At 48.0% G+C, this 12969-nt stretch overlaps 1 protein-coding gene across 5 annotated transcripts in view; it reads right to left on the reverse strand.

Annotated features, from left to right (window-relative positions):
• The window catches only part of FBXO21 (F-box protein 21), a 50741-nt gene that overhangs the window by 9064 nt on the left and 28708 nt on the right, over positions 1-12969 (reverse strand). For 2 of the 5 annotated variants that reach the window (XR_002730026.1, XM_023204324.2), the window contains exons 10-11: positions 7477-7688; positions 5380-5537 (exon numbers count right to left, since the gene is read on the reverse strand). Coding sequence is in view for 4 of the 5 variants with exons in the window: in XM_023204324.2 (XP_023060092.1) it covers positions 5380-5537; positions 7477-7688 (370 nt within the window). In the remaining variant the exon portion in view is untranslated. Of the gene's footprint in view, positions 1-4158; positions 5159-5379; positions 5538-7476; positions 7689-12969 lie in introns of those variants that run through there. The other 3 variants (XM_023204316.3, XM_023204308.1, XM_023204335.2) reach the window with 3 other exon arrangements.

The following is a 12969-nucleotide window of genomic DNA, read 5'->3' on the forward strand; positions in this document are numbered from 1 at the left end:
TGTGTGTGTGTGTGTGTGTGTGTGTGTGTGTGTGTGTGTGTGTGTGTCGGGCAGGGAGGCCTGTCTGGGTGGAAAGCTGAGTTTGGAAGTATCAAATAAGTTATGGAAAAGGGAACCAACGTTTGTCGAGGACATGCCATGTACCAAGCATCGTAGGAGATGCTTTATCATACAGACAAAACTTCAGAACGAGATTTTCACATGGTAGTTGAATTGCTGGCTTTCCAATACAGCTGCTGACCTAGACTCGGGTAGTTGAATTCCTGGCCTTCCAATACCGCAGCTGACCTCGGCTCGGAGCTTCTGAGAAGCCCGGAAGGAGGCGGGACAGGAGCGGCATTCTCCCACCCAGGGCCATCAAAGTATCAAAGCGCGCCCCCTAGTGGGAACACAACATCACACACATGCAAGATGCCGGACATCCCATTAGGGTTTAGATGAACACACTGGGGGAAGAATCCTCTTCACTGTACAAACTAAAACTATTTGAAGACGTCATATATGTATGTGATTTCTAATTCACTCTTCACCTTTCTGTGCAGAGCTAGTAATTAGAAAGCATTATGAATGGGTTCTACCTGGGCTAATAGGATCACTGGAGTCAATGGCTGAAAATTTAGATCAAGAAAAATTTTTTAAAAATATATTTCATAAAAACACATTAATCCAGAAATGTTCAAAAACATATTTAATATGTGTTTTTAAAATTTGGCCTTTCACTGGCTAAAAATGGGCAAATGTGAGCATAAAATTGTCCCACATGATTGTAACACATTGAATAAATAAAAATCCAGGAATCTCTGGCAGAGACAAGGGCAGGGGAGGAGAGATAGGGAGAGGGAAGGGAGAGGCAGGGAGGAAGAAGAAAGCTCTTGTTCATTGAAGTAGAGAGAACAACAGTGGTGGCAAAATTACCACTTGGCAATTCTCATATATAGATTTAGGCAAGGATATTCAAAAAGTGCTAGAACCACAAGGTTCAAGGTCAGTGGGGAACAGGATCTTCACAGGACGCCACAGAGTGCCCATGTGGATTTCTTCATTGAAATAGTGAGTTACTATCTTAGCCAAGTGACCAAACTCAGCACCACTCACACAGGGCTCCTGATGAGACCCAGTGGGAAGCACGCGGCGAGGGATGTGAAGTATCCTCCCCAAGAATTCTTATCCTCATCTAATCAGGACTCCGACTTCACTCCCAGCTGGCAGACATCATACAGTTAAGGAACCAATGAGGCAAATCCAAAATGTTATACAATTTACAAGACAATGGCCAGGCACAGTGGCTCACACCTGTAATCTCAACACTTTAAGAGGCCGAAGTGGGTAGAATGCTTGAATCCAGGAGTTTGAGACCAGCCTGGGCCACATGGTGAACCCCGTTTCTACAAAAACACAAAAAATAGCCAGGTGTGGTGGCACATGCCTGTAGTCCCAGCTACTTGGGAGGCTGAGGTGGGAGGATCACTTGAGCCCAGGAGGTTAAGGCTGCAGTGACTCAAGTTTGCACCACTGCACTGGATTCTTCAAAAAGTCAAAGTCATATGAAGAAGGGGAAAAAAGATGAAGAATGAGGAACTGTCTTTAATAAGACAGACTAAAGAGAAAAAAACAACCAAATGCAGCGAATGAAATCTGGTTGGATCCTGATTTTAAAAAACCAGCAAAAAATAGGCATAAGGTTATTTTGTGACAATTGAGAAATTTGAAAACTATTAGATATTATAAAATAATTATTTGTTAGGTATGATATTGTAATTGCGGTTATGCAGAGGAATCTCCTTATACTTAGACATAATTCAGTATTTAGGTCATGTCTGCAATATTCTTTCAAATGGTGCAGGAAAAATGTAAAGTCTCTATAGATGAAGCAAATATGGGAATCATTCACTGTTGAATCGACTGGAGGGCAAACGGGGGTATCTGATGTATTCTTTTAACTGTCCCACGTGTTTGAAAATGCTCTTCATCCAAACTTCCTATATATAAAAAAGAAGCCTCTCATTCATGACACACTCTCCCCTCATCTCACAGCTGTGTGTCTGTTTACTGCTGTCTCTCTCCGGGATGGATCCCCTCCCCCAGCTGAGTGCCAGCCTCTCCCAGGGGTGTGGCACGGGAGCTGGGACACGTCGTGGGCCAGCAGGAACTGCACATTCACCGAGCTCCCCAAGCTCACACTGTGCGAGGGGGGCAGAGCATTCAATAGGAAACAGCGGATGTGAAAGACAGGGAAGGACAGGGTGCCACGAAGTGCAGAGTGGGAACAAATGACCTGACCTCAAGGGGCAGGGAAGGGGCAGGGGTGAGAAGAGCTTCTGGAAGGAAGTGACAGGAAACCAGCAGGTGAGGCAGAGAAACCTATCAGTCAGGGGCAGCCAACTGTGTGAAGACGTGCGAGCAAGAATGATGACTTCAAGGAAGATGAGCGGAAGTGGGTGGGAGTATGCCGGGGGTGGGAACCGTGCTGGGGCTGTAAGGGGAAGGCCAGATCCCTAGGGCCTGGTAAAGCATTCCGGACTGCCTGCCGATGAGAAACTCCTAACGGTCAGTCAATTCAAGCAGCAAGTGGCCGGGGACACGCTAGGAAGATCCTCTTGCTGTTGCTAAGGAAAATGCTGGGTTGGGGACAGGCCTGGAGGCAGGTGCCAGTTAGGAAGTAGGCAAGCAGAGACCGCCGGAATGGAAATGCGAGACACATGAGGAGACAGCCGTGGGTGTGCAGACAGATGGGTGGCGAGGGCGAGGGGAGATGAGCGAGACCCGGCCCCCATGTGGTGTCACTCATTGAGATGGGCAGACACAGTGAGACGGGCAGGCACAGTGAGACGGGCAGGCACAGTGAGACGGGCAGGCAGGAGCAGCGGGGATATGGGGGTAGTACAAAGCGTTCATGCTTTTTCTTTCTTTGCAGAGATAATCGAGTTACGACAATGGGTTCAGTGAGTCGGGGGTAAGAACAGTGGAGAGAAGACCCCCGAGAGACCTCCAAGCGCACATGGGGGCTGTTAAGAGGTGGGCACAGAGCTCAGAGAAGAGCTCGGGATGGAAACACGGGTTTGGAAGTCACCAGCATATCCACAGACACCCCGAGGGGGAAAGAGATGAGGCCCAGAGGAGAGTCCCCTGGAGAGGGAGGACCCTGCGGACAGCCACCTATCAGACATGTTGGGGGCACCTGCCCCTCGGCCGACGACTCAGAGTCCCTCAGGAAACGCTTGCTGACGGAGTGCTGATGGAACTGCCAGCAGAAGACGGGAACTAGCATAGTGTAGAAATAGCTCCGAAGTTCTAAGAATTTTCTAAGTCTCTACATTTTAAATTCCAGAAGGCAATCTAACATTACCCATAATCATTTAGTTCTATCTCAATTTAAGAGATGATAAAACTGACAACCAGATATTTTTTCAGTAATGACAATTTTATGACTTAACCTTACATTGCATGTTCACCTAGATATGATAAGAGATCAACTTTGGAAGTGAACAGATCACAACCCCTAAAACCAAATACTTAAGATCAACCCTAAACAGTGGATAATGATGCCATGTGGTAAAGCCACAGACACTGGCCCACAGTGTTGCTGAAAAGAAAATGCTCCTTTATTCTTGTGAACGCCGTATGTTGTAGGGTATCAAGCACTTACCAGGTGACTTGTGCTGGTATCAATGGCCCAGGGAATCAGTCAATAATTTCCAAATCATGTGTTGATTTTTAGAGATTGTTTATATTCAACACAGCTTCAAAAGTGTAATAATATCCCCGCTGGTGCCTCCACCTGCCACAGGAAGCATATAAACCCCTACACCGTCCCCATCACACTGAGGCACGGCCAGCAACCTGCAGTCTCAACAAACATTTCTCCTGATGCTGCCGTTCCAGGGGATCCTTTCCGTTTCTGATGAATTGACAATAATCATTATTTTCCAGCCTTTTTGAGATGAGATCTCACTCTGTCGCCCAGACTGGAGTGCAGCAACACAATGATTATAGCACACTGCAGCCTTCACTTCCCAGGCCCGAGTGATCCTCCTAACCCAACTTCCTGAATAGCTGGGACCACAGGTGTACACTATTCTGCCTAATCCTTTTTTGTGTAGAGATGGGGTCTTGTTGTGTTGTAGCTGGGAACACAGGTGCACATGACTCTGCCTGGCTAATTTTTAAATTTTTTGCAGATATGGGATCTTGCTGTGTTGCCCAATCTGGTCTCAAACTCCTGAGCTCAAGCAATAATCCTGCCTCACCCTCCCAAAGTGCTGGAATTACAGGTGTGAGCCAGGTGTGAGCAACCTCACCTGGCAATTTCCAGCCTTTTAGACACTTCTGAGATTTTTATACATCCCATATTTTGATTATTGGATTTATCAGAACATAATATTGAGTTAGGTCAAACCTCAGGTTTTAGGCCAGACACGAGCAGGTACAGCACGATGGATAAGGAGGAGGCTCTCTGTTAATCTGCCTGGCTTCAAATTGTGTTCTGTAAGTTAAAATTTCAATGGCTTTCCTGTACCTCTGTACCTCAGTTTCCTCATCTAGAAAATGATGATGTTTCTCAAATGGAGTTAATATACATTAGAATGATGCCCGTCACAGAATGGCACTACGTTAGCATTCACGTTCATTTTTATTAATAAATGTGAACTATTAATTAATCAATGTGAATGCTTTGACAGACACTACAATGAATTCATCCTATCAAGTGGAGGTTAAATTCAACAGGAACAAAGAGAAGGGAGACGCATACTGAAGGCATTCTTGTCTCTCACCGGCTTCCACAGGCTCCGTCAGTCTCCACCTCAGTCTTGCCCTGGGCTGGCACCTGCCGGGGCGGCAGTGGCCCAGACGCCTACCCAAACTTAGGCACACTTGCGGGCGCTCAGGTGTTCCCCAGGGCCGACGCTGTGGGCTGCAGTCCCCATAGGTGGCCACACGAGGGCGTCTCCGGCGTCAACCGGCAGCCAAAGCCTCGGGAGGCCAGGGGGCACTAGGGGGCCCCCCAAGTGTTCACCAGGTTCCCTCCTTGTATGGGAGGAGCCGAGAGCAGGGTCCAGGAGGCAGGACTTACAGGAATTTGACTGGCATCGACAATGGCCAATCAGATGAGAGCTGGCAACAGCGCTGGCATAGGGTTCCGGCTGTGGGAGCGGAGGCCCTGGGGGAGGGCGGGAGTGACTACTGACCCCTCGCCAGGGCTGCACCTGTGCAGACCCTGCCACGTTTAGCTGACTGTGGGCCCGAAGGAGGCTGGCCATGGGGCGTCAGCCGCCTCTGAAGGCACCGATGGCCCACGCCCACAGTACCTACCCAAGGGCTCAGACATGCGCTGAAAACAGGCCCACGGGGCCACTGGCTCAAGCAGAACCCGCCACTTACCTTGGGCTGCGTATCGACAGGAGCCGTCTTCCACCAGCACGTTATAGAAAGGCTGGTGGTGGCCGTGCGGTAGGCTGTGGACGTTCATGTTCCGGATCCACTCGTGTCCCATCATGCAGGTGGGGTCCCAGCCGTAGATCACACAGTTATAGCCATACCTAGTTAACACAGGAGGCACAGTCAGTCCCTGTGGACCCAGCGCAACAACCTGCCGACAACCACGTGGTTCTTCTCAGCTCACATCCTCAGTTACCTGCTTTACTCCACATGAATCTTTTCTCAGGACAGCCCTGACCCCTTTTATAAACACTTATTATCATCAACATAGCACTTTATCTGGAAAAGAATAAACTTTTCAACAAAAAGTGATTAGATGACAACTGGTCACCCAAAAGAAAAAGGTATGGGGACCTGGCCTAACAACAGCACACCAAATTCGATTCTCAGTACAATGAAGACTCAGGTGTTAAATGCAGAACTTCTAAAACAGAAAGTATCTTCATGCTCAGGATAGGGAAGGTTTGTTAAAACAAGGCACTAAAAATACAGCCCGTAAAGGAAATGACTAACCAATTTGACATCACTAAAACCAAGAGACTAACAAATCCTGATTCAAACATTTAAAAATATGAGACAACTGGGGATATAGGAACCCTCACTAGATACTGCATGAAGTTAAGGAACTGCAGTTTTTTAGATGTGATAACAAGATGTTAAATATTAATAGACCAAGAGGGAAGGAGAGAGCGCCCCTGCCTGTTAGAGGTACATACTGAAATCGCTATAGGTGAAATGGCATCTGGCACTTACGTCAATTAACCCAGAAAGGTAGGTCTGGAGGGTGCAGGGGAGAGTCAGATCCACCCCGTATGGAAGCTGTTGAGGCTGGATGACAGGAACACCACCTGGTTCCTTACAGTCCTTTCTCTCTTATAAATCTTTGCAAATTTCCATTTAAAAGTCAAAAAAAAAAAAAAAATGCAATAAAGAATGAAAACCACCTGCCAAAAACTGGGAAAAGACATTTGCAACTTATCCTCATGTAGCGACTGATACACAGAATAACAACTACGTATCAATAGGGAGGACTAATAATTCAATTGAAAAAAAATACATGAAATGGGCCAGGTGCCATGGCTCATGCCTGTAATCCTAGCACTTTGGGAGGCCAAGACTGGGCAGATCACTTTAGTCAGGAGTTAGGGACGAGCCTGGTCAACATGGTGAAACCCTGTCTTTACTAAAACACAAAAAATTAGCCAGGCGTGGTGGTGCGTGCCTGTAGTCCCAGCTACTTGGGAGGCTGAGGCAGGAGAATCGCTTGAACCCAGGAGGCAGAGGCTGCAGGTGAGGTGAAATCGCACCACTGCACTCCAGCCTGGGCAACAGACCCAGACTCCACCTCCAAAGGAGAAAACAAAAAACAAACAAACAAACAAAAAAATGCGAAATGTTTGAAAAGGCGCTTAATAAAAGGAAACTTGGAACTTGGGTAGCCAGTAAATATATGAAAAGAACCTCAACATGCTTAGTAACCCAGGAAACAGAAATTAAAACCACAGTGAAACACTACTTGCCATTTCTCACGTAAGTACACTTTTAAAGGTCTGGCAATAGCACCAGGCGAGAATAAGAACTCTAGGCTCCTAGCATGCTGGTGGGATGTAAACTGCTCCAATCATTTTGGACACAGTTTAATTTTGCCTGGTAAATAGACCATGTGCCTATCAGATTTGAAGAGCCTGAGATTAAGTGACAAGACATAAGAACAATGAGGAAATGAGAAAAAACTTGTGGCTTACAAAGTGACTTCCATGTTCCCAAAGAGAGAAGGGTCAAACATCTAAAGACCGCTAAAAACACCAGACGCTCTCTCAGGAAAGTAAGCTGCTGCTTAAACAAACACAAAGGTCAAAGACACGGTTCAAAAACAAAAAAAGAGGTTCAGCGTTCTGTCTTCCCCAAGGTGCACACTCGGGGGATAAGTGATCCAGTCAGCTCCTCCTCCACTGTGCCCTGGGGGCTCACCAGGTGCGTGTGTGTCTCCGCAGCCCCTGTGGAAGGGACACCACAGGACAGACAATCCCAGGCACTCACCTCTTATGCTTCATAATGAGCCCAATGGAGTAGCAGACATCTCTGTGCTTCTCATCGGAGCGCAGCTTCACCTCCACACCCACCTCCTCCTTTTTGCGCTCAATGTGCTCTAGAGTGTGCTGCACCAGGTAGCCCACCGCCCCGTGCTGCCCCGGGTCTAGGGTTTGGATGTGCTGGAGGATGTCAAGCACCTTCAAGACAAGACAGAAAGACTAAAAGATAATATTTTCAGCTAGGCCTTTTCTTTTTTGCGGCAAGGGATTTAGACCTACCTACGTAACCTAACAAAGGACCACAAGGGGTGGCTGTGCCCTGATGGCCCCAGTCCAGGTCTCTGGGCCATTCTCTGATGGACCACCACCAAATTGGCACTGCATATGCCCAGGGTTGGGCTCGACTGTAACACCGGCAGCTGGCCCAGGACACCCCAATTCAACCCGTGTGTACCTGAGGAGTTCTTTGGAAACCAGTGTGCTGGGGTAAGCGCTGGGGACGCAGGCGAGGGCCCACCACCTAGGGCACTCTGGATGAGGCGGGCTCTAACAGCACCTAGCATGCTTGGTTGGCATGGGAAATGGGAGAATCCATGTTTTTCCAATACACAGGAAGAATTTTCACTTGCCACTCATGAATTCAGAGGGGAAAAAATGCCAAATTGCTTTAATCAAGACCAAGAGGATGTTTGACACAACTGCCTCAGTGCCGGAAAAGATGGAAAAGTCACGAAGCGGACACCAAAGGGATGCATTCGTTGAGTTTATGAAGCTATACTAGAAGGAGGGAGCCACGTATATCAATAGAGTTCGAAAATCCTGCTGGTCACTTCAGTGGTCTTAACTCATATGGTATTTCGTATTCAAGAGGCAGTAGGAGAAATTACATCTATGCAGAGAGGTTAAACTAGTAGCAAAGAGTAGCAGGCCTGTCTGACTCCACTATTACCGCCTGTACTGCACACAGTACCTCTGTGGAAAAAACTCCATGCTTAAAAAGACACAGACATACAATTATTTCATACCCATTATGTTTACAGCCCTTAGCATAGTGTTTCTGACAAGGTTCTCCTTCCAATTTACTGAGTCCTGGATTACAGCCTACTTAGTGCATAAAGCAACCTGTCCTCTAGGCCCAGACCTGTCAGACTAGCTGGTGTTTTTACCTCTGAATTCCTTTCTCATGGAATCAAATCATGAATAATCACTGTCCTATTTGCTGATGCACTGTGAGCCTGTCAAAGTATTGTGAACACTCCAGTTTTATGCACCATGTTATCTTGCCTTTCAGACTGAGACGTGCTGGACCTCAACATTTACTGAACACTATTCTCTGCTGGTCACTGTGCTAAGGCCATCACGTTTTTTGTTTCACTTAATCCTTCCCATTTGACGGTCAGTAATTTCTTGACCTTAAATTGGGAGGATTAAGTGGGGGGAAAAAAAAAAAGCTTTTAATCACTGCCACTTCCAGAAGAGGACTCAGACTTAGTGAAGTGACTGGCCCGGGGTCACAGGGTGGTGGAGAGGTGGAGTGAAACTGTGGCCCTGGGTGTGAAGATCAACTCTTGGTCTCAACCAGTGTCATACCCTAGCAAGAGTAAGAGCATTTTTAATTAACTAATACAAAAAGTTCCAAACACATAAAAATGGACAAAACGATATAATCCCAAGTACCCCAAACCCAGTTTTGACAAGAATCAACAGCCAGCCAATCCCCCTGTGCCTCCACTTCCAGCTGGGCACTTTTAATTCTGGGACACTCGCAGCATTTACCCTCTACTTCAACAGGAAGCGCCTACTGACAGTGCCTGCATAATGGCTGTCCTTGTGGCCTGCCAGAGTTCCAGCAAGCTGCTTTCTCTGCCCCTCTGCTATGTTCCACACACACAGCTCCCCTTCTCTCCTAGCAGCCACCTCCCTACCAGATAAGTAAAACGGTCAGAACTTGGTGTCATCAGAGAACAGAGGAAGTCTAGATAAGGTCAAGGATAATTACCCCCACTTTTGCTGGGGGTGTGGCTGAGGGCGAAGGGAGAGGGCAGAAACGAAGACACTGCACCTCGGGGCCTGGCGTATTTGCAGACAGTGTTGACCCAGGCACCATGGCGTCCCCACCAAATACTCTAGGCCTAGAATGCCACAAGATCACCACTTCTGTGGCAGAGATCCTGGATTGGGGTCTATTACCCATGATGCATTTCCCTATATTGCTCTTCTCCCTCTAGCCTAGGGCTTGGCAAACTTTTTCTGTAAAGGGCTGGAGAAGCGACAGCAGGCTTTGGGGGCCACACAGTCCCTGATTTAACTACTCAACTCTGCCACTGTAGCTTGAAAAAAGCTACAGATAATAAGTAAACAAACACGACTTATTCACAAAAACAGATTTTGTTAATCTGGCCCGCAAGCCGTAGTTCGCTGGCCCCTGCTCTGTCCCTGAATTCCAGGTTCCCTCTAAGGTTCTCTCTGAAGTTCTTGGCTCTGCTTTCTTGATATCCATTGTCTGTGGGATCCGCTACTTCCGGGGCTTCAGTTACCAGATGCTAATGCTGGGAGCTCTTGCTAAAGGCTACTGGGCATCTGCACTTGATGGCTTCAGGTCAGGACGAATGCAACATACCCCACAGAAAATACTCTCCTACTACCAAAACAGGCCTGTTCTCCAAATACCTACTTTCAGAGTGGCATAAACTGCCCCCATGTTGAAAAATCTGGACATCCCCTTTGAATCTTCTTTATTCATATCTAATGAAGTTCTGCCCCTTTTTTTTTTGAGACAGGGCCTCACTCTGTCACCCAGGCTGGAGTGCAGCCTTGGCCTTGACCTCCCAGGCTCAGGCGATCCTCCCACTTCAGCCTCCCAAGTAGCTGGGACTACAGGCATGTGCCACCACACATAGCTACTTTTTGTATTTTATTTTGGTAGAGACCGGGTTTTGTCATGTTGCTCAGGTTGGTCTCAAACTCCTGGCCTCAAGTGATCCACCTGCCTCTGCCATCCCAAGTGCTGGGATGACAGGCGTGAGCCACCACACCTGGCAGTCATTTCTTAATTATTCATTAAAAAAAAATTTTGAGTTCCTATCATGGGCCATGAATTGTGTTGAGTATGGGGAAGGCAACAGTTAGGAATAAGACCTGGTCCTTGTCCTTAAAGAACATGTTCTAATGGAGACGGATGACAGAGCAGCAGTTACCAGAGACTGGATGAAGCTCTAGGAAGGGCAAGCACAGGAACGACGGGAAAACGTGACCTGGCCACGCACAGGAACCAAGGAAGGGGTTTCGGAGGAGGCAGAAGTCTAAGCTGACAGCTGGGCAGAAGTAAGCCAGCCAATGGAGTTGAGGAGGAGCAGAGGCCCTGGGCAGAGACGCAGCACATGCAAAAGACTGAAGCAAGACAGCGCAGGAACACAAAGTGGTGGGTGCTGCAGAGGACCAAGGAGCTCCACGGGAGGCAGGGAGCATCAGGCAAGCAGGGCCAAACCGCCGAGAACCTAAAAGCCACACGGAGGAGAGCGAGTCTGGTCTTCAAGGCAATAGGGGAGCCACCCTGAGGGGTTTAAGCAGTGAAGGGACCTAACTGATATTTTGTTTTTTTGGGTTTTTTTTATTTGGTGTTTTTTTTGTTTGTTTGTTTGTTTTTGAAACGGCGTATTGCTTTCACCCGTCTGGGAGACAGAGTCACGTGCAGGGGTGTAGCAGGCCTGTGGATATGCTGGTCTGGAGCCCAGGGTCCAGTGCTCCAGCAGCCTCTGGAGACAGGCAGAAACTGACACAAGAAGAGGGGAACTGTCCTAGGGCACAGGTGTAGGGTAGAAGACGTCTAGAAACCATCCTTCAGCCTTGAAGGGAGGAACTGGCAAGAGCCTGAGAACCAGAGACCACAGAGCAAAAGGAACCGAGTGTTCCCAGAAGGGAGTAGCCCACAGTGACAGGGCAAGATACAGAAAGAAAAAGTATCTATTGCATTTATCAACGAGGAGAATGGTTTCAGCCAAAGAGGGTCACTGGCTTCCTGGGCAAGAAGAGTGCCTGTGGAGGAGGCATGGGAACGGGTCCTGATGTTCTGGGGAGTGAGTGGGAGGCAGACGAAGAGCTTCAGCTGTGGGGGAGGAGGAAAGGTGGCGACCCAGGGAAATGCCTGCAGGGCGGAAAAGGAGTACTTTTTGTTTTTCTTCTAATAGAAGAGAGAGGTGTTTGCCTTGGAAAATTGGAAGGATACCTTTTCCACTGAAAGGCAGAGAAAGAGGGAGAGGAGAACTATGCATCATGATGAGGACGTAGGTCTGGCAGCAGGAAGGAGAAGGTGCCTGTGTGCTGGCTTCTTCAGAAGTGCTCTGGCCTCGGTACACTGTACCATGGGATGCCGCGTGGGGTGGGCTCCGGCATCACCTGGCCCGCACTGAACTCCTGGTGCTGTCACGGCATGTGCAGAAGACCTGGCTAAGTTATTTAACTTCTCACTGCCTCTGTTTCATTATTTGCAACATGGCAAAAATAAAAATAATATCTACCCTATAGGGCTGCTGAGAAGATGGAAGGAGGCATTCAGTCAGTACTCCTGACTTAAAATCTCACCACCTTGCCCCTCTCTATGTCCATCATAGCCATCATCACCTTGTATTACTGCGACAGTGACCAAGAGGGCTTGTGTTTCTTAGCTCTTCCTGATTTAATTCAATTAACAGCAAGGCCATCTTCAGGCCTTCCCAGCTCAGGAATGTCTCCCTTTCACCTGATAAAGTCAAAGCCTTTCACAAACTGGTCTCACACGCCATAACAATGACACACACATATGTAAAAATACACCTCAAACTGCACACTCATCAGCATATAAATCCGTACTAGGCTGACATGTGCAGGCGCCACATCCTCCCACCCCTGGGCCACGTGCAGGTTGTTCCCACTGACTGGAGTTACCTACTTTTCTACCCTCTGAAGTTGTTTTTCATTTTTCAAGGTCACACCTCAAACCCCTCCTCTGGAGAGGAACCTTGTCTGATTTCTTCAGCACCCCCTGGATTCTTCTGCACTGCGAGTCCCACAGTTTTGCTTGGCTGTCTCAGGGGCTCTAGCTGGATTATGTATTTATTAAGGGTAGGCAGTCACGAGTGCACTGGGAATGAGTCACTTTTCTCCCCTAATCTCTGAATGAGGGGTCACCCAGGAGATGGACCCCAGCAGCAAATGTCATGAGGGAAAATGCTCTGCGTGTGGCAATTTTGGAAGTAGGGAGGACACCAAGGTTAGTCCCCAATAAGTCTGTAAAGCCCAAGTACTGAAATGAGTCCAGTCTGGAAGGTAAGGACACCTCAGCTTCTGCAGATTTCCCCCTAAAACGGGATGTTAATAGCATCACTTCTCCAATGACTCAAAATTTAACTACAAAATTTACATTTAAAGAAACTTGCAGGCCGGGCACGGTGGCTCACGCAGGTAATCCCAGCACTTTGGGAGGCCGAGGCAGGCGGATCACTTGAGGTCAGGAGTTCGAGAC

The sequence above is a fragment of the Piliocolobus tephrosceles genome, chromosome 10 (assembly GCF_002776525.5).
Source record: "Piliocolobus tephrosceles isolate RC106 chromosome 10, ASM277652v3, whole genome shotgun sequence".
In the NCBI taxonomy this organism is placed as follows: Eukaryota; Metazoa; Chordata; class Mammalia; order Primates; family Cercopithecidae; genus Piliocolobus; species Piliocolobus tephrosceles.